The sequence below is a fragment of the Copadichromis virginalis genome, linkage group LG19, assembly GCF_057382275.1.
Source record: "Copadichromis virginalis isolate Kocher_CV1m ecotype Utaka linkage group LG19, C_Virginalis_male_GT1.1, whole genome shotgun sequence".
In the NCBI taxonomy this organism is placed as follows: domain Eukaryota; kingdom Metazoa; phylum Chordata; class Actinopteri; order Cichliformes; family Cichlidae; genus Copadichromis; species Copadichromis virginalis.
The window spans coordinates 11272900-11295995 of record NC_140636.1 but is presented as its reverse complement, the minus strand read 5'-3'; the positions used below and the strand labels follow the sequence as shown (position 1 = coordinate 11295995).

Below are 23096 nucleotides of genomic sequence, written 5' to 3'. Positions count from 1 at the left end.
TCATGTGATTGTTGTTTTGAGGTAATGGCGGTCTCACGAAGGCAACTTTGGCAGATTTGCATTGACTGCGACTCAACTATGTGATCTGATAGAAGAATTTGGCTGCTCCGGAGAAAAATGGGCCACACTTGGCAAATGAATGTTTACATCTTAAGCGGTTTTATCTAAAAAGCAAAAGTAACATTCAAATAAAATAAAATAAAATAAAGTTTTTCAAAAAATGCAGTTTTCAGTGGCAGCCTTTTTTTTTTTAAAAAAAACCACTGAGAGCTTTGATATAGTCATGAAAAAGAAGAAAAAAGAGAAGTGCTTCATTTTTGTTACACTTTCAGGTTGACCTTTCCACCGTTTTAATGTTAAAAGTTAAATTAACTTAAAAAATATTTCGTGTTCTTTAATCTGTCTGGCATGTTGATCGGTGAAGGAAGTGTTGTGTTTTTTTATGTGGTGGAGTGCAACCCAGCCTGTACTTAGATCTCGCTGCAGAAATAAATGCATGCAAGCATGCGTTTGAGTCATAGAGCAAAAATAAGTCCCTGCAACAGTGTGACGCTGTGGTTAAAGCAGGTCCTATAGCTCAGTGCCTTCCCTGGGATAGATCAAGCTGTTGACACTGAAACTGTTATAGAAGTGACTGTTGAACTGTCCGCTCTGCCCTCCGCCAAACGTGTTGTAGTACACTCCACGGTTAAAATGCAAGCTCTCGCTGTGCTCTGATGGCCCCGTGTCCTGCCCGCTGTGGTTGGGGTGGTATGGGCTCAGGGCGGTTATGTTCCTGTTCGAGAGCTCGTTCACCAGTCCAAGGGACCCCTGTCGGCTGGGGCCCCCCGAGCTGAGCGTGGACATATTGCTGTAAAAGTTATTAAAACAAGGAGCAGAGGAGGCCAGTCCAGGCGGGGACGCAGATGCGGATGTTTTGTGGTTCTCGCTCATCACTTCCATCTCTGGGGAGGAAGGCCCCAGGAGCTGAGGACTGTCTGAGGGTTTCAGTGGGGCAGCCGCTGTCGGCCTACCATCCTCAACCTTTGTGGCACCCACAGCTGCTGCTGCTGCTCCTCCTGCGCTGCTCTGATCCGATCGTCTTTTCCTTTTCCTGCGGAAATTTCCGTTATCAAACATCTTCTCACAGTTTGGATCCAACGTCCAGTAGTTCCCCTTCCCTGCAAGTGGAAATGAGAGACACATCACAGCTGAATTACTTCAGTTTTGTAATATTGAAACATTACCTGATCAGAATTTGTCTGACTAAATAAAATCCTAAATTTCTTTCTGATGCCATTTTTTAAAGCTTCCCGTCAAACTTTACAGTACAAATCAAAGCAATGTGAATGAACCTTAAAAGAAATGATCTATAAGAGATGTCTGTGTCACGGAAGCTAAGATCCAATAGGTAAAAATGTACTGTATTATACTGCCATCCCTAGTTTCCTATTATCTGCACTACTGGACACTTGGGAGTTCTCTTGGCACCTCTTCCTGAGCTGACTGTCTTTCTAGTCTAGACTGAAGTACAGGTTAGAATGAAAAACAACATTCCAGTCATAGTGTACAATACAAGCACTGCTTTAAAAATACTACAATAGACTACTGAAGGTAGTGCAGAGGAACATAAACTGTACTACATTATTGTATACAGTCTGCTCATATTTATCCGTCTGTCTATATAAAGTAGTGCTACTTGTTTTCCATTGCAATATGAAAAGCACATACCTGACCTGATCATATTGACTTATTGGCAGTAAAAAAAACAAAACACTTTACAAAGCATCAACCAGGGTTTTACGCACATATCTGCTTAGGCACTATAAAATGAAGTTATTTAACTATTCATATTAATTTTTAAAAGTTTCAATTTTGATTGATTGAACGAAATTTTCTATTTAACTGATCACCACTGAGCCCTCCCGATGAGTAAACTCCATGTATTAAACGCCTCAACACTTTTGATGTACTAATAACGTTTTCTGTGATGCGTTCACGGTACCTGGATCGTCCTCGTCCCTCGGCACTTTTTTGAAACAGTCGTTGAGAGACAGGTTGTGCCGGATAGAGTTCTGCCAGCCCGCTTTGCTCTTCTTATAGAAGGGGAAATTGTCAGCCACGTACTGGTAAATCTGACTCAGGGTCAGCTTCTTCTCGTGCGCATTCTGGATGGCCATGGCGATGAGCGCCGAGTAGGAGTAGGGTGGACGGACCAACTTCAGCAGCTCCTCCTGGCTGGCGATGGACAACCAGCCCAGGTCGGGCCCGCCGAATCCAGGTGAGTTTGTTATGAACTGCCGCTGCGAGCCGTAGGAGGGCGGGATGAACGACGGGTTGTTGCCGTGCAGGTATGAAGCGGACGAGTTGACGCTCGGCCCGTTGAGCCACAGGTAGGGATTTGGAGACGACGCGTAGTCCCCGAGGCCGTAGCCAGCGGGCCTTTGCGCACCTTGGAGGCTCGGCTGGTGGTACATGCTGCTGAAGTTGTCGCAGTAGACAGCAGCCGCCATATCCGGGGCCTCCTGGGCGCCTTTGGGTGGGAGAGAACCGACGGTAGGGGAGGTGTGGTGGTGCTGGTGATGGGACTGAGGATCGATGGAGTTCATCACTCCCCGCGGGAAATCCTAAAAAGAAATGCTGAAGCGATTCAGGTGTCCTCTCCCCGGTGGTGCGCGCACAGCAGCAACAAGTGTCAGGGAGGATGGAGGAGTTTGGGGAGTTTTAATAGTATAAACCCTTGACAGGAGCCACATGCGAGCGCTTTTCCCAACAGCCAATAAACACACACGGTGAGTAAACGGGGGTGTGGTCACGCTCTAGCTCATTCATCAGAGAGTGGGTCAGTGGTTCTCAAAATGTTTCCCCTCCTTAAACCTCCCGGAGAGACACAACAGACACCCGCTGGGTTCAGATTTTCTCCGAGGGGTGGAAGCTGTGATCATTTAGCCTCAGTCAACAAACAGCGAACGTGGCTCAGATTGTAATAATCGCTTTTAGATGGGATTTCCTGGCCTGCTCACTTAGACCTGCACTAGAATTTACTTTTTTCAAGCCACCGAATGTCCCTTTCCCCCCTTCCTTCACTAATATTAAGTACTGTAAACGTTATTTTGGTTGGATTGTAAATACCGAGAGCTGACAGCAGATCTTTGGGCAGGCAAACCCATCACCCGCAGCCATCCAGATTTCTGCCACGCTACCTGTAACCACTCAGCAATCCACATAATGGGCAGCTGTGCAGTTAGAGACATCCCCTGAATGAGATGATTGGTTTTAAGTGATTTTAATTAACAAAAGTCTAACAATTAGTCATTATAAATGCAGGAAATGAATAAAGTGTTTTGTAGTATCCATTAGCTGAATATGCAGTCATGGGGACTATTAAACCTCTCTTCATCTCCAATCAATGAGACTCTTTTCAGGTACTTGAAAAAAGTATCCCTTAGCCATGCTGAAGTGCCAAAGCAAGTGTGTGGTTAAAGGATGGTAGTCATTATGTTTTCTATGTGTTTTTACTTGGATTTATTTATTTATTTTATTTATTTATTTTTAAAAAAGCAGTGTTACTGAAAGATAGTTTGCTTTTCAAATCAGTGAATTTCAGTATCTCATAGCTCATAAGACAATGGGAGTATCCACACACCAAAACTCTTAATATTTTGATGAAGCAAATCATGCAGGACTAATATTTAATGTTTGATCTTCCGGGAAATGAGATGAAAACCTCAAGTAGATTAAAGGAACTGCAGTGGATTAAATCCTTCAAGTACAGCAGCTCCTTGGTGTGAGCAGTAGCACTAGTATTGTATCTGTAAAAACCTTATTTCCAATATCCTAAATTTATTTTGTACATTTACTCCTACATACTGACATGGTGTTTATTTTTTTTAAAACACAGAACATGGTGAACTTTGACTCAAGGATCCTCATCAAAATAAAACAAACCTTAACCCTTAAACCCAGATTTAAGCACTTCAGTGTGGTTCTGATGGAAATGGAAGCAAAGGCACAGACACACAAACTGTGTGTACTGTGTATATGTACCACATATACATAGATTAAATATATGTAAATACATGTTTATGACTCTGTCCTTGACCCTGTCATACTGTTTTTTTTACAATAAAGAGATCCCTGTGAGGAGCAGTGATTTGAGCACCCACAATGTGAATATATATTCAGAGGGGAAAAAACTCAGTAAGTCATTTTAATAAATAACACTACTTTCGATATGCATTCTCATAGCGCTCTTTGCTTTATTTTATTAAGGTTTTTGTGATGCTTCACCGTTTATCTCTAAATTAACTGTTCCTGTCTAACTTTTATTCACTCATCTGATGTGAAATTCATGAGTTAGATCCTAGTATGTAAGAAAATGATGCTCTAAAATTTTCATATACTCCAGTTAATATGATTTGTGAAGCTTGAAGAATAACACTTCCCAAAGAGGACTTCCTGTTATTGTTCATGTGCCTCGTAAAAGCTGCAATTAAACTGCACCTATTAATATTGTGAACTGTCAAGAAGTCTCAAGCGAAAATTGCTCGGCGGCACAAACATTATTGCCCATAGGCAAGAAATAACAAATCTGTTTGTTTGAAGAGTTTTTAAAGTTGGTTTTGTGGGTAATTAAGGTGTCTGGAGAACATTCGGTTATTTGTTTTGTCTTTTAGTCAAAGCATTTCCTCTGTTTTTTTTTTTAAGTTGATGAAATTTCTTTCATTTTTCAAAATAAAAGATCAGTATATTTTGAACCTGGAGATTAATAAATAACAATAAAAAAAAAATCAGTGTGATTGTGAGTTTATAGGACTTTAAATCTTGTTTTTTGGGTGTTAATAAATGGATTAAACCCCTAGTCTTGTTACTTTTGCTGCTATTGCTTCAAATCCCTCTGTGAAAGTTAAAGGTCGACTTCATTCAGTATTTTAAAAACAAAAAAGTTTTTCTCTATAGTGACACTGCCATACACAAATTACATTTCTCTGAGTCATTAAGAGATTTTGTTTGTTTTATTATAATTTGATATATTAGTCACTACATCAAGAATTACAAACCTTTTTCTATTAAAAATAGCAGTAAACCAAACTATTCTGAAAGGACTTTTACTTTATGAATGCTTATGCATGCCCTGGCTTCGGACCGTCAATCAAAACAACCTTATACATGTTTTCACACAGTTTTTCCAAACTTCACCATAAGTATTCCACAGCCATGGGAAAGTTTTGATACCTTCCAGAAGGGGGAAAAAAAGAGATGTTCGATGAGTTTAGATAACATGTCATGAAAGATGAGCTTAAAGTAGAAATTTGTGTTTACAATATTGAACACCGAGGTGCGCCGTATATATGAAACATGTAGCAGGAGGACATGAGGGGCCACAATGATAAAAAAACACAGTGGGAGCTGCTTTGAGGATAATGAGATGGCAGCTTTTGTGGTGCTTGAGGAGGATTAAGTCCAACAAGTGTTCACAACTTGACTGATGAGAGAGCTCCACCTACCAACTGTCTGCTAAACTAAAACACACCAAACTGAAATGTAGTGTGAACATAAAGATATCATCTAAATAAGACCCCCCCTCCTCACCTCGCCAATTGTGGCTTATCATGAAGCTCGTTTCTGGGGTGTAATTATTATTTGGACACAAGCATAAACATCATTATCTACATATTACTGGCTTTAAGTAATAATTTTCCTCTTCTGAACACACTGGGAATACTTTTTTTAAGGTGATGCTAAATAATGTTTGTAATCATTTTAAATGTTTTTAAACTATTATTACAGTCAAACGAAATATTAAGTAAACTAAATTAAACAGAAAATAATAAAGAATATTGTCTTTTTCACCTCTTTATTTCATTGTTTTATGTATACCTCTACATAAGTGTGTGTGTGTGCATGTGTGTGTGCTCTCCATCTCCAACAGCACATTACACTTAACACCCTCGACCCCCCAAAAAACACATACCCCCCCCCCCAATTTGTACATGGGAATGATTTTAGCTGTTATTTCTTAGAGGATGTTGTCGTCATGACGTTGTTTGCAGGTCTGCGGGTTATATGTAGCTGAAGCTGGGAAAGATAATGGTGTGGTACTGAAACAAACTTTAACTGAGACTGGGCTTAAATGTTTTTAAAATTTTACAACTTTTTAAGCCATTTATGTATTAGCTCATGCATTTCTTTTATTATTAAAGTGGGCTTAGTAGGCCTGCGTGACTTTATAGCTACTCTGTTTAAACAAAGGCAATGATAATCAGTGACAATAGATTTTTTCTCTACATTGTTTCAGTTTTATTGGTAACAAACTCAATAGAAAAGTAAATTTTTCCTGTTATATTTGTTGTATAATTACATATATATATATATATATATATATATACACAACAAAACATAACATAGTTGTACAAATACAAATGCAACATTAAAGTACCAAATAATCCTAAATAACCCCGTACAGAGTAGGCTGATGTGGTAAAAGATTTTAATTATATAAACCTATTAGTAACGTTGATATGTTGTTTGTTATTTAATAGGCTGTGTCACCATCATATAGATTTTTTTTGTTAAAAAAATTTGCCAAGTTGTCAAGTTGTCTTTAAGCCCCAGTCACACAGGCCCAGAGGGTTGATGAACCCCAGGCAACCACTGGCTGTGTGTTCCTGAATACTCGCCACCCACTGAGTCTCAGTAGTTCTTATTCAGTGGGTGTCTGAATAAGAAATATAATAATGCTAATAATGTGAATTGTTTTTGCTGTTTTTTTGGGTATTTTTTTGAATCAGCTCTGCAAACACGGATAGCAAAGTAAAAAATTTAAAGACCACAGCAAGATCACTGTTTGTTTCTGCAGTCCTGGTCCCTTTCTTTCTGCGACTGGCTCAAATCGTTGAGAGAAGAATCACTTGTGGAGCCACACTGCCACCTTGAGATGCCATTTTTCTATGGCAAAGATAAAAAAAATAACCTTTTCCTTGACTGTTTAGAGTTTTCTCTAGGATATCATACTCGCCACTAGATGGAGGCAGCACATTGCTCAATGTAGAGACTGAAGCCACAGCACAGAGTATGTGGCACCCACAGAAGAGAGTCATACTGCTGTAAATGTCTTTAAATGAAAGCTCTAAAGAGCTGATGAACTCTTTAAAACTGTGACCTACATGGAAAAATCATTCCATGTGAACTTTAATGACTTCTTCTGTCTTTGAAGCACATAGAGCATGCTTTCCACATCAACAATTCTTCCAATCAAGTGTCCAGCTTAAGACTAATTATATCCAAGATACCCTGCCTCATGATGTTAAAACAAAACATTTGACATAAATGTTTCTTTGACCGGAGCCTGTCTGCATTTTTCTGGAATCCCATAAGTGTTACATTTCTTCTTGGAGAGGAACTTTCTAATAAAGTGGAGTCAGACCCCTTCTGAGCCCCGCTGTGATTACTTTGGTTGGTATTGACACATTATTTGCCAACACTTCCCTGTTTTTTCTGCATCTGAGACGGAGGTTTTTCTCTAATGCAGCTTTTCCACTGGGATCCAGGCCGCAGAGTAATTGTCCGCGCAGCACCAGGAGTCGCTCTGTCTGACTGTAATTCTATAATATCGGGGTTGGCTATGACAATAATCCCTGGGCTCATCACACGTCGCCAAAACTGTTTCACAAACTCAAATGTATGTATGAGAATCTGAGATTGTGGAAAAGGGAAGACTCGCTGGCTCTGAAGCTTCTGTCAGCAGAGTTTTTTAAAGAAGAAAGCTTTCTGTGAACACACAGCATCTTGGCTTCACGAGTGGTGCTTTTGCTTTCTGAACTAAAGAACCCAAAAGATGGAAAGCAGAAAATGTGGATCTGCGGCATAACTGTGGTCACGTGAACGCCTATTTGTCATCCATTACTGAGTATATTATCATTTCTGAAACTAATTTAACTTTGGCTCCCCATATAGCACAAAAAAATTAAGGAAATGAAGCAAAGAGGACAAAATTTTAAGCTCCCAACAACAGAAGAGGGATCATTAGGTTGCTGCATTGCTACCAATATGTCTGGTTTGTATTACTTTTATTCAAATATCTCCATATATTCACTGTGTCTGTGGGTGTATGATACAAACTGGGATAAGGATGGTAATAGAACAACATAACAGGATGAAGGATGCAAAAAAATGGGCAGATGGTGTTCTGCTGTGCCCGGCTTTTGCAGCTTCACAACACGGCGTCAAAGTATTTCGCTTTTAAATCATTAAAGAAATGTTCAAAGACGAGAGAAAGCATCAATAGTTCACAACTTCCATGCTGATATCATGTACAGTATGCGAGTTATTACAGCACAGAACCATGGCGCTTGCTCAGAATCGCGTCTGAATAATACATTTTACATCGGCTTGTTTTAGCAATACTGAAAGAGGTTGCACTCAAAGACAGACACATTTCACAAACAGCTGAAAGGATGGCATTTTAATGCTACATTTCATATTTAACACACATGTAATTACAGACAAAAGGCAAAAACAGGAATGAGACCAGACAAGATTATTCTTTTTTGTCGCTCTGTTGTCTATCTTGTTTTCTCATGACAAGTTGAGAGTTTGTGTACACTGCTGTCAGCAAACTGCTAAATTTAACCAATAAATAAACCAGAGTCAAGTGTCATTTTCAAACTGAGGCGAGGATGCAACTTATAGAGAAGTGATAACTCAAAAACACATTGCTATTTCTTTGTCATCAACCCTGTAAAGCGAGAATGATGAAACAATTGCCAGAAAATTGATTTTTTTAGTTGTTGTTCATACTGGAGTGTTTATTGTGTTTAGCAGTTTGAATGTCAGAGTTCGAATTAGGCTGAGAGATAGGGTGACGGGTTCAGCCATCAGGAAGGGGCTCAGATTAGAGCCGCTGCTCCTCCACATTGAAAGGAGTCAGTCGAGGTGGTTCGGGGATCTGACAAGGATGCCTCCTGGGAGAGGAGTTCCAGGCATATCAGACTGGCAGGCCTTCTCCCCTTAGGCTGCTGTCCCTGTGACCCAGCCCCAGATAAATGGAAATAGATGGATGGATGGAGTTCGAATTAGTAAAACAATAGGGACAAAAAATCACACTCATGGTGCTGAGGTTTTAAAAACTAACATATTAAATATATTTTGAAAATGCATGATGGGGACCCGATCATACGTAGCTGAAAAATACGCTGACTGTTCTTGGCTACCTGTTCAAAACAGAAAAAGGCATGAAACCACGATAGTCTGCTTTTAGCTTGCTCTGGTTTTTTGCTTTTGCCGGTAAGTCAAAGCAAAACATGTTATGTTATAGAAAGAATATAACTTACACATGTGCAGGTTTATTTTTCCACCAAGCCAAAACTAAGGCCACCTAATACAGTCCTGCAGTGAGTTAACATATGGGAATCTCAAATCTACCCAAGGGTTATTCTTTTAACGTGGATGTCCAGTGTCAGAAGTCTGCATTAGGAGGCGGTTGGATTAATGGATGCGATCAGACAACATCCAACAAGAAGGGAACCAGACAAGAGTTTGGTCTCCTTATTGACTATGCCTTTCAACTTGTTCATCCCTTGGGTTTAGCCTCACACATTAAATTATGTGACATAAACATATAAGGGCCAGATTTGCTAAGAGTGCAGAGGCAAGACTGCTTGTAAGAGGTGGAAATTGATGCTGTTGCATATGCATTTCTGGGAGTTCCTTTCTCAAGGCACAAAATCTAAGGAGGCAGATATTTAAACTAATATCCTAAAGTTTGCAACATGCAGTCTTTACATTTATGATCTTTTCCCCCATGAACTTAAAGGCACTTCTACATTGGCTTGATTTTATAGACCAGGAAGCTATGTGCATCTTTGATATACAGTATTTCTCTTTATTACTTTGTTCAAAATGGTTATACATCCCAAGGCGTTGTTACCCAGGTTCCCATTGCATCTGTTTCAGACACCCGGGAACTGTTAAACTTGTAAAAAAAAATTGTGCCAAACCGATACACAATGTGAAGCTGGTGGGTTATTACAATGTAACAACCTGGGAGTAAGAAGATATTGGACAAGTGACCCGTTTTACCACTTAGAGATGGAAACCTTAGCACGTAAAGATGAAGTTTAGAGCTTGAGAATTTCTTTACTTCCCAAAGATGAAGTTGTCATAGCATGTAACATTTGTAGGTGGTCTGATGATGAATGGCAGTGACTTATAATCCTTTACTGTAATAATAGGGGCTAAACATGGAAAATGAATGGATAAACCACACTCTTGGGGAATTATACAGTTAACGAATGATTAATGTGTGGTTGTCATTTTTCCCTCACATCACAGAATAGTTGTACTGTATATAATCAATAAAATCCTCACATAAACAGGTAAACCCGTCAGACTTTACAGCTTTACCGCTGCTGGTTTGTGGGGGAGGCTGAGCCGCGAATCTGTGGATGCAAGACTTATTTACTCCTGTTTCAGAGACAGTCGGGCCCATTCAGTGACTGCACAATCTCCACCATTTAGCTACAGTCTATTTCTGTGGCATATTTATACCCATGTATCAGGCCCCATAAATCTACCTGTGTTAGGCTGAGCAGGATCATTTACGCAGGAAGCCTGTGGAAATAAACATTTGCACACATTAAGTGTATGTTGCATTCCTCTTTGTGCCAAACACATGGACAGACTTACATGTGAAGGCCAACCGATAACAACACGTATACACATAGACACAGAAAGCATTCATAGTGGGCGGTAATAACATAGTGCTGCTTTTAGGAGGCCGGCCACAGTTCTGTGGGCTGAGAGGGCACATACAGGAGATGTTATTGCACTATATGTTTATAACGCTGCCATGGAAAAATAAGAGGCTCGGCCACAGGCATTTCCTCAGTTCCTCTCTCTCTTCAGTCACCCCTCCAAACCAGCACTGGGGGAAGGCAGTCAGCATTTAGATGAGGGCTGAGCATATGTCACACTTCATCATTTTCAAAAATAGGCATTCTAATTGTTTCTTTTTGCTTTTGCATATATTTAATCACAAACCCCATTCACCGCCCAGCTCTAGTTTCTACCCAACTCAGCTATTTGTTATGTCTCCTGCTGAGATTCTTCCCTGAAATTGTCTTATTTACTTGAGATGTGGATTTAGTGTAATGTTAGAAACATGGGACTTCAGACATAAATATTTTAGATAGACTATCTGGTGCATTTATTGTTTGGTTTGACCCTCATATTGCCCAACAATGACTGCTTAAATTGCAGACCACCAAGTGCTTTACGTTTATCTCACTGCTGACCTGTTTGAAAGTTGCTGTACATTTTAAAAAATCTAAATGAATTGTTTTTTTTTTACTCTTTCTAAATGTTTTTCCATGTAATGGTCATGGAAGTAGCAGTCCCTGTAACTAAGGTTGTGACAAAAAACAATGTTTACCCTAAATTAAGTACATATCTTTCTTCACAGCCTGTTCTAATGAGTCATTATTCAAATTTCTTTAATTTACTAAAGCAAACCTATAGAAATATAAAGTATAAAAGTTGCTTGCAGTTACTCTAGGAGCACGTAGGGCAAATAGAAGGTCCTTAACCCATCTTTGGGGGCCAGTATCTGCTCCTTTGTGCAAGGAGGAACTGCCAGAGCTACAAAATTACCTCCAGCAGGCCACTAATGGGAATATCTCTGATCAAGTCAGACCCTGTGATGGTGCAGTGGGTATGGGTTCCTCCTGGTTGCGACAATGCCCGGCATCATGTAGCAAGAGTATGCAGAATGAAGGAATTGACACTGGCCTCCATGCTCGCCTGACCTAAGTCCAACAGTGTTAGATCGATCCAGTCCCACCAGGCTACACCTCAGACTGTTCAAGAGCTCAGTGATGCTCTGGTCCAGATCTGCGTAGTGTTTTGGATGTCGTTATAGGCTTAATATTCCTGGTTAAGCCACAAAAGGAAACCATTTCTGATATTCGATGTGAATTTTACTCATTTTAAGAGTACTATTGAAACAAACTAGCATGTTACAGTATAAAGTCACCTGAATCACGATGATCTGATTTTAATTGGCAAAAGGTTGATGGTGGTGATTAGTCTTTCCAGATACTCAATTTATTTAAATTCTGTATTTGGAGCTTGTTATGTTGGTAATTTAAAAAAAAAGACAGAGACAAACTAATTTTCAAAATGTTAAGGCCAAATGCGGTCCATAACAAGGCATCACTAAGCACTTCCTTCAGTCCAACTTTCATTTCTTTTCCAATCACATCTCTATTAAACAGAACATTCAAGGACAAAGGAAGCACAGGAAATGAAACTGATTCTACTGTTGCCCCATGTCGCTCTAAATGATCGTGTCAGCCTGTAATATAAATGTAAATAACAGCTGGAATCATGTCGCGTCTAATTATTTTCAGAAACAGCCATCTTCTGTTCATCTTCTGCAACTCTGAAACCAGCTTTCTGTTTGTGATCCAAACGATAATTAAGCCTCGGAGCACGGCGGTGAATGTTTGGTCTCACTCAGCCCGGCTTTAAAGAGAATGCTCCTTTTGGATGCTGCACTATGAGCATATATGGGCCTTAAAAAAAACCCAGAACTCTAGCTGCTCATGCCTCTGATGTGCCATCCAACTTTAAAATACAGCTTTGCGAGCTCGGTCTTCTTCAAAGCCTTCTTTTTCTTTGCTCTTTTCCTCCCTCCTTTGGTTTTTTCTTTTTTTTGCCCCCTTCTGCCAGCTCCAGCTCTGCTCTGCCTTCTGCCTCAACATGATGTGTAGAACTGAGTAAAGAAGTCAGGTGAAAAGGCTGAAAGGAAGTGCAGCTAATGCATGAAACAAGCCACTATTGCATAAGTTAAAAAGTAGCTATAGCTGAGAGAAAAATACTGAGAACCTGCCATAAAATGAGACACTGAGCGACTGGTGGTCTGTGTGTTGATCACCATTCTGTTTAACATTCGCTGCAAGCAATCAGTGTGGAAAAAACACCCCTTTCATTCTCTTTGACTCAGAGGCCTAATGGCTTTTTTAGTAATGACTTTGTGTCTTCAGTGGCACAAACATCATTAACCCGGGCCATTGTTATTCTAATCTCTCTCTGTCAGTGGTCTGAGAGGCAGAGCCCCTGTCCTGCTGAAACAGTTTCCTCATTGTGAACCTGGCGAATGGGGGTAGATAGAGGTATTTTAGCTGCTGCCACCTGAGTGTGCATCAGCAGCCAGGAAGCCGTACATTTAGGGTGGTCCAATCCACCATCTCCCAACCGCGTCCTTCTGGCTCTCGTCTTTATGTGGTCCTAATTCTAGCTCCCCATCCTGCCTCCCTCCAGCCCCCTTTCCCCCTTCTCTCCACACAGCCTCTCTCACAAAAAGCCCCTCACACGATGAACAAAGTTTCACTGGCCCTCATTTGTTGACTTATCTGGCATGGCAGCAGTTTGCCTTTTGAAAAAAAAGGAGAAAAAAAACTTGTCCGGCTAGTTTTTGGGAGGTGGTGGACTGTTGTCGCTTAGTCGGACACAGAGGAAGACCTTCTGCCGCCTCTTCCATGACTTCAGCAGGTGCAGAGACAAACCTCAATGACATCTTTGTATCGGATGGAAGATTTCGGGTCGTTTTTAATGGCTCTCCTGGCCCAAGCCACGTCCTCCACGTTTGCCTTTGTGGAAACTGAACGTGAGACATTAGCAGTGACAGAACCCAGAGGGGGCAACCATATATCCTCAAGTGACACAGACACCAAAGGTAGTTGATTTTTGGCCTCTGTGGCTGCCTGTCACGCTGCATTTATCACCAACTGCTCTTTACTGGCTGTACTTATTCATGTTGGTTCAGTGCTGCCTCCAAGCCTAGTGTACAATAGAAACTCACAATAAGTCCCTTTTCAGTCCATTAGGCTCCAGGATAAAGCATCTCTGAACTCATTTATCTTACTATTAACCAGGGAAGACCTATTATTGATGTAAAGAAAAAACCCATTACTGAACCATTGTTGGCTTTAAGTTTACTGCATCCCAGATCATCACAGGTAAACATTCAAGCTGTGCAGTCGGGCAGTTGTATGGTGGAAACGGCAACAAAGTGATTTCCGTTGCTGGCAGTTCTTAGAAAAGTACCCCAGATTTATGTCCACTGGGAGTTATCCAGAGCTCTGCATCCACCTCTAACCACATGTTGCTATCAGATGTGACTATTCCATGATGTAATTCTCTCTGTTTGCTTATTTAAATGCAGTTTATCCCCCCCAGTGCTTGGAGTTTGTACATTATTGTGCCCACAAAAACATTTTCATATTTATGGCCAGGGTAAACTTGAAACAAGCCAGTTCATACAAACTATCTATTCACATTTCCGAGTGTTTATAGCTGCAGTTTATAACACCAAATTCAAAGGAAACCTAACAGCCTCCAGCTACAGGAGGGGGCACGATGTGTCGTACGTATGGTGGGAACAGTTCAAACTTCTAAGTGGGGAAAAAGAGGAAGCATGTTCACCCCCTGCTTAATATCTCAGCTGTGTGCACTTAATCATTTGCTATATGAGGTAAGGTTTAGTCAGGTCACAAGTTACTGCGGTTACTGAGATCAGATGATTTGAGGAGGAAGTTAAGATGTTGAACTTTGATCTTTACCAAATGTTTGTTGTCTGTAGGAGTAGGTATCAATGTGCAACGCTCATACATTATTAAAGGTACAGTGTGGAAAATCTCACCACTAGATGTCAGTAGATTGCAGTAATTCTGACTTGATTTGTTCAGGATATCCTGCACTTTTCTATTTTCTTTCTTTCTTTCTGAAGTGGATCTAACATTGCTGGACTCGGACAATTAGCAAATAACATCTCGTACTATGTGAGTATATAATCAAGCTGTTTATCAGAGGGGAAAGTGTGATTTTTAGGACACTTGAGCTAACGTAACCTAGCATGAAGTTAGATCATTAAACTGCAGGAATGTCTTAGAGACATAAAGACCTGGATGACCTCTAATTTTCTGCTTCTAAATTCAGATCAAACTGAGGTTATTGTACTCGGCCCTGAAAATCTTAGTAATATGGTATCTAACCAGATTCTTACTCTGGATGGCATTACCTTGGCCTCCAGTAACACTGTGAGGAATCTTGGAGTGATTTTTGACCAGGACATGTCCTTCAATGCACATATTAAACAAATATGTAGGAATGCTTTCTTCCATTTGTGCAATATGTATAAAATTAGAAATATCCTGTCTCAGAGTGAAGCTGGAAAAACTAGTTCATGCATTTATTACTTCCAGGCTGGACTACTGTAATTCTTTATTATCAGGATGTCCTAAAAACTCCATGAAAAGCCTTCAGCTAATCCAAGATGCTGCAGCAAGAGTACTGACAGGGACTAGAAAGAGAGAGCAGATTTCTCCTGTATTGGCTTCTCTTGATGGCTTCCTGTTAAACCCGGAATTGAATTCAAAATCCTGCTTCTCACATACAAGGTTTTGAATAATCAGGCCCCATCTTATCTTAATGACCTTATAGTACTATATCACCCCCATTAGAGCACTTTTCTCTCGTACTGCAGGCCTACTTATTGCTCCTAGAGTATTTAAAAGTAGAATGGGAGACAGAGCCTTCAGTTTTCAGGCCCCTCTTCTGTGGAACCAGCTTCCAGTTTGGATTTAAGAGACAGACACTATCTCTACTTTTAAGATTAGGCTTAAAAGAAACCCCGACTATTATGACAAGCTACTCTAAATATGTTACAAATTATCTCCACTACATAAAAACATACTTAAGAATAACAAAAATTTTTTTTGTTATTCATTAAATCTTTGTTGTTTAAAACTATTTTGGAGACGTGGGAGTGGCCATTTTTTTTCTGGCACTATGACATGTATTGGTTGTCGTCAGTATAGGCGCTTTCGTTCAGCTAACCTGTTTTGTTGTTTTGCAGTGTAGCAATGGTGTTAATTAACTTGCCTATTAGTAACCTGGTTACGACTTAGTAGACCAGCACTATACTGGTCATGGAGACTAACAAGGGCTGCCCAAAGAACATCTGGATTAAGACATATGGCTTCAAAGTTTTGGTGCACTGTGTTGCATGGAGAATTGTAATTTTTCATAATTTCACTGTATAATAAAAAATAGAATTCTATTAGTGTTTTTATCATGCGCTTATGCGTTACCATGGGTAGCTGCTGCCATAAAATTGAGCTCTTTACAACAAACACTCTCAGTAGCTGCATAGACACCAGTAGTTTTCCCTCACTCTCGCGTCCTCGTGTGACGGATTGTTTTCATCTTCATCTAAACTAAGTACTGGTTGACTATTTTATCCTCTCCCTCGGTTTGCTCTGGTTCAAACGGGAAAAGTCGAACAGAAGCCATTTCCAGTGCGCTGCTAATTGTGAACCCGATGCGGTGCAACCATGTGACGTCACTACCCAGAGTGCATTGAGAAGAAAATAACAAAGGCGGCCTACTGGTAAATCGGTTTTATATAAAATGTAAAAGGAAAACATTTTGCGTATTTTCTACATATTTTGAGTCTGAAGGTGCAGACATTAATTCAAATTTCCCTCCAGAGCCCGTGAACACCTATGAGCTCTGTGTTCAAGATGGCAGGACAACATGGCAACTTCCAACAATCTGTTCCTGTGTATTTTTCATGAATTCATTCTAAGTTTATGAGAATGTTTTCTATTAGCTTGTAAACGTCACTTACATTTCACTGACAGCAGCCCAAACCACTGTGGCTAAAATTACAAGGCAAAGAGCTCTGGAGAGTGTAAAGAAAAGTGAACAAATGTACTATAAAGTGCATTTCTTAGCTAAATTAACTGTGAAAAAAATATTTATTCATGATCAAATATCGATTTATCGGCCCTGGATTAGACGGATGGATCAATGAATGGATACCATCTAATTAGTGATCATGTTTGAGGCTGTGACTCACCATCTCTCTGTAATCATGCATATTATTGGCATGTCTTTTCTATCATTCACAGAGTGAAAATGCTGCACATTTGTTATGCATGGTGATTCTGAGCCTCACGATCAGCCACCATTAACCGTTCCATCAGACTCCCAAAGCGTGGACGGTGTGAGGCTTTATTATTGCTGGATTCTGTCCCATGACCAGAGTGTTTGCAGACTGCAGTGGATTTCATGGAGCTCACAAACGGTGACCTCAAACAATGTGGGGTTCTGTAGTAGGGTTGCCAACCGTCCCTTAAAAAACGGAATCGTCCCGTATTTAGAAACAAAAGTACACGTCCCGTATTGAGCTAATAAGGGACGCACTTTGTCCCGTAATACAGTGAGAATCAAAAGTAGTCTATAACTTTTAATGGAATTAACACTTTGTTTGAAAACATAATTCCCAGCCCCTCTCCTGCTTTGTGACCAATGAGCTGACAGCACACTTATGACAATTCGAGTATGACAAGTCAGATTACCGCTCATCTCATTGGTTGAGGAAAGGTCGCTTACGGAGAAAATACCGGAAGACAACCGATGACCACAACAACAAGCATGGCCAACAGGGAAACAAACGCCGACACTGCGGTGCAAGTCTCGGACGGCACACTGTGCGTCCATAAAATGAAGGTTATAACAGAAAATCTGTCGCTCGCTCTCTCTGTCTTTCACTCACACAGACACACCACCACATCAACTTTGCTAAATTGCTAATGAAAAACATGATCAGGCAGCTGTGATTGAGCAACAGTGTAAATCCAACTATTTTCACGGTTGTTGTGGTCGTGATAATTTTGTGATGCCACATGGAAAAGGCTCGGATGAGCTTTCTAAAGTTCTACAAGTTGTGCCTCCATCGCTTGTGTCCAGATCACACGCTGCACAGCTGTGCTGCTCCGTCTTTTTAACCGACGTTTACGTGTTTGCGCGTGAGCAGCTGCGGTGACACCCTCACGAGCGATTGATGATCGGGAGCTGGTCGTGAGGTGTTAATCGCTTCTCGTTACCCCACGTATACTACACGACGCACGATGAAGGCCAAAATCGGGCTGATCACCAAATCGGTCGCACGACTCAAAAATCGGCTCAAAATGGGCCAAAAATCGCACAGTGTGAGCCCAGCATTAGAGCAGCAATGTTTGTTCCCCTCAGAGAAAGAAAAAAAAAGGCTGCAAAAGTACAGGGAGGAATGGGAAAAGGAAAACACCTGGCTGGAAAAGTGCACTATAAAGCGCACTGCACTGTGTGCTGGCGCACTTTTTCCATAGGCATGCTTCTATTGGTGGGCACATGAAGAACACGAGGGGCGTGACAGCTCGGGGAATCCTTAACCAATTTTTTATCCGCCAGGCCACGGCAGAAGCAGATATGGTATGTAAACACTGGTTTGTTTTTTTTAAACCCTCTGGTTAAGGTTAATATGGGCATGTGCAGTGAATATCAGGGCTATGTGGCCAGAAGTGTGATAATATAACTTATTTTGTGTAATAAACAAATGCAAGGATAGATGATTACAACAAATAGATCACTAATACATAAAAGTAATACATAGATGAATAATGATGAGTTAAGATGCGTAATCATGGGAACAAGTGGGTTTACAAACAGGAGCAGCTGATTAGCATTAGAAAAGCTGAAATAATACCTCAACTGAAGCCAACTGTACTAAATGCACTAAATGTGCACTGTTACAAGAATATTTTTCGTTCTATTGCTTTCTATTAATTTATATAATTTTAAGTTAAGTAGGACAGAGTTCTTTTAAAGAAAGATTTACTTATATTCTCAAAAGTTAAGCATGACAGGCTTCTGTTTAAGAAAGAGACCTGTTTTACTGTGTTAATGTTGTCATTGTGAGCTAAAAATAAATGGCTAAATGATCATTTGTTTCCCATATGGTCATATCACAAAGAATATGCATCTGCTTAAATCAAGTTCAAGTCAAATGGTTAAAAAATAATTTCACACACAAAAAAAGAGCTACCACACTGGGAAGGGTGAAGACAACTGGGTTGCCCGGCCCTGGCCACGAGGTGTCCCTTATTTATTTTTCAGGGAGTTGGCAACCCTATTCTGTAGTGATTCTGGGGCCTAAGCAAGCCCAGCTGCACCCACCTGCTAATCCGATTGTTCAGTCTGACGTCACTAGCCGTGTCTGGGCCTAAACTCCGCTGCAGGTCCATATATCAAACTATCACTATGGCATTACTGAGAGTTGAAAAACTGTCTAAAGTCTTTCATCTTTAATAAAATGATCAGCGTTCTCCTCTACCAGGTGTAACAATTGAGTTTAACATCCAGGCATCCATGAAAGCGGAATTTATGACATTTAACGGAGTTAGAAGTTAGCAGGGAGTTAGCTCGCTAGCTTCTATCTAAATACAATATAGCATGTCCTGACTGCGGGGTTTTGGAAACAAATTAAAACGTACAGCTCTGCTATCACTTCCAGCATAAATGAAGACAGAAAACTAAACAGCAGTGACGTTTGTAGGGTTACTGAAGTTTGGCTAGCTGGTATATAATGATGTGCTACGTGACCGCTAGCGACACAGCTATGTTAGCATAATATAAACAAGCTAACTTTTTTTCCACTCGATAAAAGTTAACATGAGTGTTCTCGGTGGTCAGGAACAAATGTAATCGCATGGCAGGATGCTGTAAAAGGACCAAACTTCAGCCAGGAGAACAACTGAGATAATCCATCCATAATACGAGGTTAGTCATTCATATACTGCTGCATGGGCTGGGCTGTAGCTACATCCTAAGGTTTTAAAAACTGAGCTTAAATAAATGATTAGTGGTAATAAAAGCCGAGGGAGGTCAACAGGGATCACTGACTGTTTTAGGAGCTTTTTGAGATCAAAAATAAGAAAATACATAACATTAAACATGTTAACAACACAAAAGCCATATTAAACGCAGACTACTTTAGACCCGGAAGTAGGATTCGTCGCGTCATCACTGAACAACCGGATAGCTTTACTGGCCTGGCCCAGTGCTCTGACCTCCTACATTGCAAAAAAACATCCAAAGCATTAGATTGTATATTTGTCTGTACGGTGATATGGTCAAAAAGCCTAATTTCAAATTTCCAAATCTTTATTTAGAATTTAGGCAGTACAAATTTAAGCGTTCTAAAATCACCCACAATTCCAAAAATATCTTCAATCCTAGAAATCCTCACTGTGATTAACTTATTGTTTCTGCTGACCTTGTTACACCAACAAACTATTTCCTTCCTTTTTACTGATATTAATGATATCAGTCACTGCAATCACCTATAATTTCTTCTTCTTTTGTTTTCGTCCGTGTTGAAGGAGGAAAACAGCGCGGCACCCAAAATTGCAGCGGCTACACCTGCCACCGCGACGCCTCCAATCACAGCTGCTGTTTGAACCTATGGAAAAAAACACAATAAAGAGAAAAGCAGTTGTGCTGGTTGTTGGAGGGAAAGCAGTTATTGCATTGTTGTTGAGGTTGTATTTCAGTGCTGACTTCCACAAGGCTGCAATAATAGACAGTAAAAACAAAATAAAAAATAATGACCATGTTTACATTCATTAAAAATTGAGCGGCTGCCATGTTGCATTTTCTGATTGAACACTATGAAAAAGAAGTTTTTTTTTAATGCATCTCAGAGAGCTATTTATGGCAGCGAAGGTGACAAAACGGGTTGACTAAGCAAGCTTTTTTTGGAACTTGCAAATCAGCTAATCTGCCGTTTGATACATAATCAAAATTTATTCAGCACCACATCTGCTTCTAATCATTCATAATAGATTGTGTTACATCTTTGTATCTTTACAATAAATGAGGCGCTTAGATGATAAACACATCCAGCGCAGGTGCAGACAAACACTTTGATAAAATCATTTCTCACTGAAACAGCAATAAAGTGTTACTGTTGCTCTTCACTGTTGGTTTAAGCCATGTTCAGCTTAACACAAGAGAATTTACAACCCATTTGATCTCACAGACTTTTCTTTTAGGTAAAAATCCCTCACCTGTCGGGACTCTGGCTTTCCATAACGTAGCTCTGTGACAAAGTGTTCACAATTCTGAGTAGCGATACAGTAAGGCAGCTCTCGACCGACCATCCTGCAGGCATCCCTCACAATGGCAAGAGGCTCACGAGGACTGTACTCATCATCCAGAAGATTATTGACCTCAAATTCGCTGGAGCCGACAACTTCCCAGATCTTCTGACGCCTCACCTGCGCCTTACCGCTGTCTAGTAATGTCAGCAGTTCACCGAAGGATCCCAACTCACCACCTGGATGTGCTTTTTTTGGAAGAGGAAAAAGGAGGTCAGAGAGACACTAAAGCAACATCTGTGAATTATGTAGGGCACGTTAATGTGTGTTTTGTGCAGGTCAAAAATGTAATACTCACTCGGAGGCAGTAAATGAACAACTTCATTTCCTCCAATGTAAACAGCCCAGTGTTTATATGCCCCCCGAGAGATCTCGATAAGGTCCCCTGGCTTTGGCTCTTTGTCAAACTGAAAATAATGAGAAAAGGCAGCACTCAGTATAAACAGACAAGTGAGCTAGTAAAAGCTGACTAGAGGAAGAACAAAAATCATAACGAGGTGAAAATATGAGTCGCCTAGTAATTTTCAGATATTGTAATAATGTATAATATATCAAAGTTGTTTGAATCTCTTTGCTGTGGCAAAGAAAAAGGTTAGCATAAATTCTGAATTTTCATATATCTAAAAATAATTAAAATTTGATCAAGTAAAAGCACACAACATACCAATGTAGTCACAAAAATGTGGACTTAAGTAATAGTAAAAGCAAGGAGAGGATCACTCACCAGTGTTGGTGCCATGGCTTCACCTCTTCAGTCAGCTGGTGGGCACGACTGGTAGCGAATTTACTCTGACTGGTACTGAAACTTATTAGCTTACATTTCAGATGGAGAAGTGCTAATATGCAAAGACAGATTAGATAAGCGCATTGGTAAATACCACATGGAGGCTACATGGCCTAAATTTGCAAATCATTAACTAGAAAAGCCAATGAGACTGTTGCTGTTAAGCAGCTGCCAAGCAGTGCGCAGTGCGAGAAAGGGTAAGTTTCATTTCTTGTGAACTGTTCATTGGATTGAGCCTTCTACAATAAACCAAAGTTCATTGTAAAGAAGGTGAAAATCTACAGCAACAAGATAAAACACTCCAACATCAGACAGATACAAGACAAACAACTATTGTAAAGACTTTAAGGTCCGTCTTAGTTCTCAAATTATTTTTACTCATAATTCAAGAAAAAAATCAATATCCTGTACATGTCAATCTGGGATTTTATTTAAAAGACCTCTAGCTTGTTGACCTCAAGCTGACGCTGACTCAAAGGAACTAATGAAATGTTATTGTGGAGTAAACTGACTGAATACAGTTGTAAATGTAATGATTTTAAGTGTTTATTTGTGGTTTATGGTCTTTCATGCCTTACAATTTATTGACAAAATAAACATTGTTAACATTGGTGCAAAGTTAGTTTGTTCCATAGTGTGGCAGTTAATGCATTTGCTTGGAAATTTGAAGGTCCCTGATAAAATTCTAGCCCAATGCACAAAAACCCTTTGTGTTTGCGTCATGAAGGGCATCGGTTATAAAATTCTGCCAAAGCAAACAGCTGGAGCAACCTGCTGTGCTATTTAAGACAAGGGAATTGCTGAAAGTAGCATTTATTACCTTTAGTGGTGTGGTCTGTTAAACAGCAGCTATATATTAGCATTTATTTGGAGGCAGGTAAGCGTACTAAGAGTCCAACATTATGATCTGTAGAAACTCTTGAGCACTGCGTTCACTAATGTGTCACTAAAATTGACAGTCTACTGTTTCAGATTAATATTATCTGATCAAAGATATTCTGACACAAGGCTAATGTGTTAGCCCCGATAAGGATAAGTGGAAAGAATGAAGGGATGGATGGATGGCCAAACTAGAAGTACTGACAACTGCAATTCCTCAAATGGCCACTTGAGGCTGACTCCAAGTGTAATTGACCCCCATGTTAAAATGCCTAACTTCAACCATCTTTAAGTCCAGGTACAGGTTTAGTCTCTAATTTCTCCCTACATAAAACTGATCTCAGCTTGCACACTAGTTATCCTATCCTGATACATCACTGGGCCATTGGTTCAGCTATGTGAAAATGCTACAT

General features: G+C 40.2%; 2 protein-coding genes across 2 annotated transcripts; both read right to left on the bottom strand.

Moving 5' to 3' along the window:
• Positions 1-279: 279 nt before the first annotated feature.
• foxi2 (forkhead box I2) lies at positions 280-2670 on the bottom strand. Its single transcript, XM_085441482.1, has 2 exons — positions 1985-2670; positions 280-1160 (listed from the first exon to the last, which is right to left on the bottom strand). The coding sequence occupies exons 1-2, from the start codon at positions 2586-2588 to the stop codon at positions 571-573; spliced, it is 1194 nt and encodes a 397-aa protein (XP_085297608.1). The 5' UTR covers positions 2589-2670; the 3' UTR covers positions 280-570.
• Positions 2671-20007: 17337 nt separating this feature from the next.
• LOC146685578 (phospholipase A and acyltransferase 3-like) lies at positions 20008-21893 on the bottom strand. The gene is made up of 4 exons (XM_085441888.1): positions 21745-21893; positions 21319-21427; positions 20931-21208; positions 20008-20323 (listed from the first exon to the last, which is right to left on the bottom strand). Exons 1-4 carry the CDS (start codon positions 21757-21759, stop codon positions 20201-20203), a joined length of 525 nt encoding a protein of 174 aa, XP_085298014.1. The 5' UTR covers positions 21760-21893; the 3' UTR covers positions 20008-20200.
• Positions 21894-23096: the final 1203 nt, after the last annotated feature.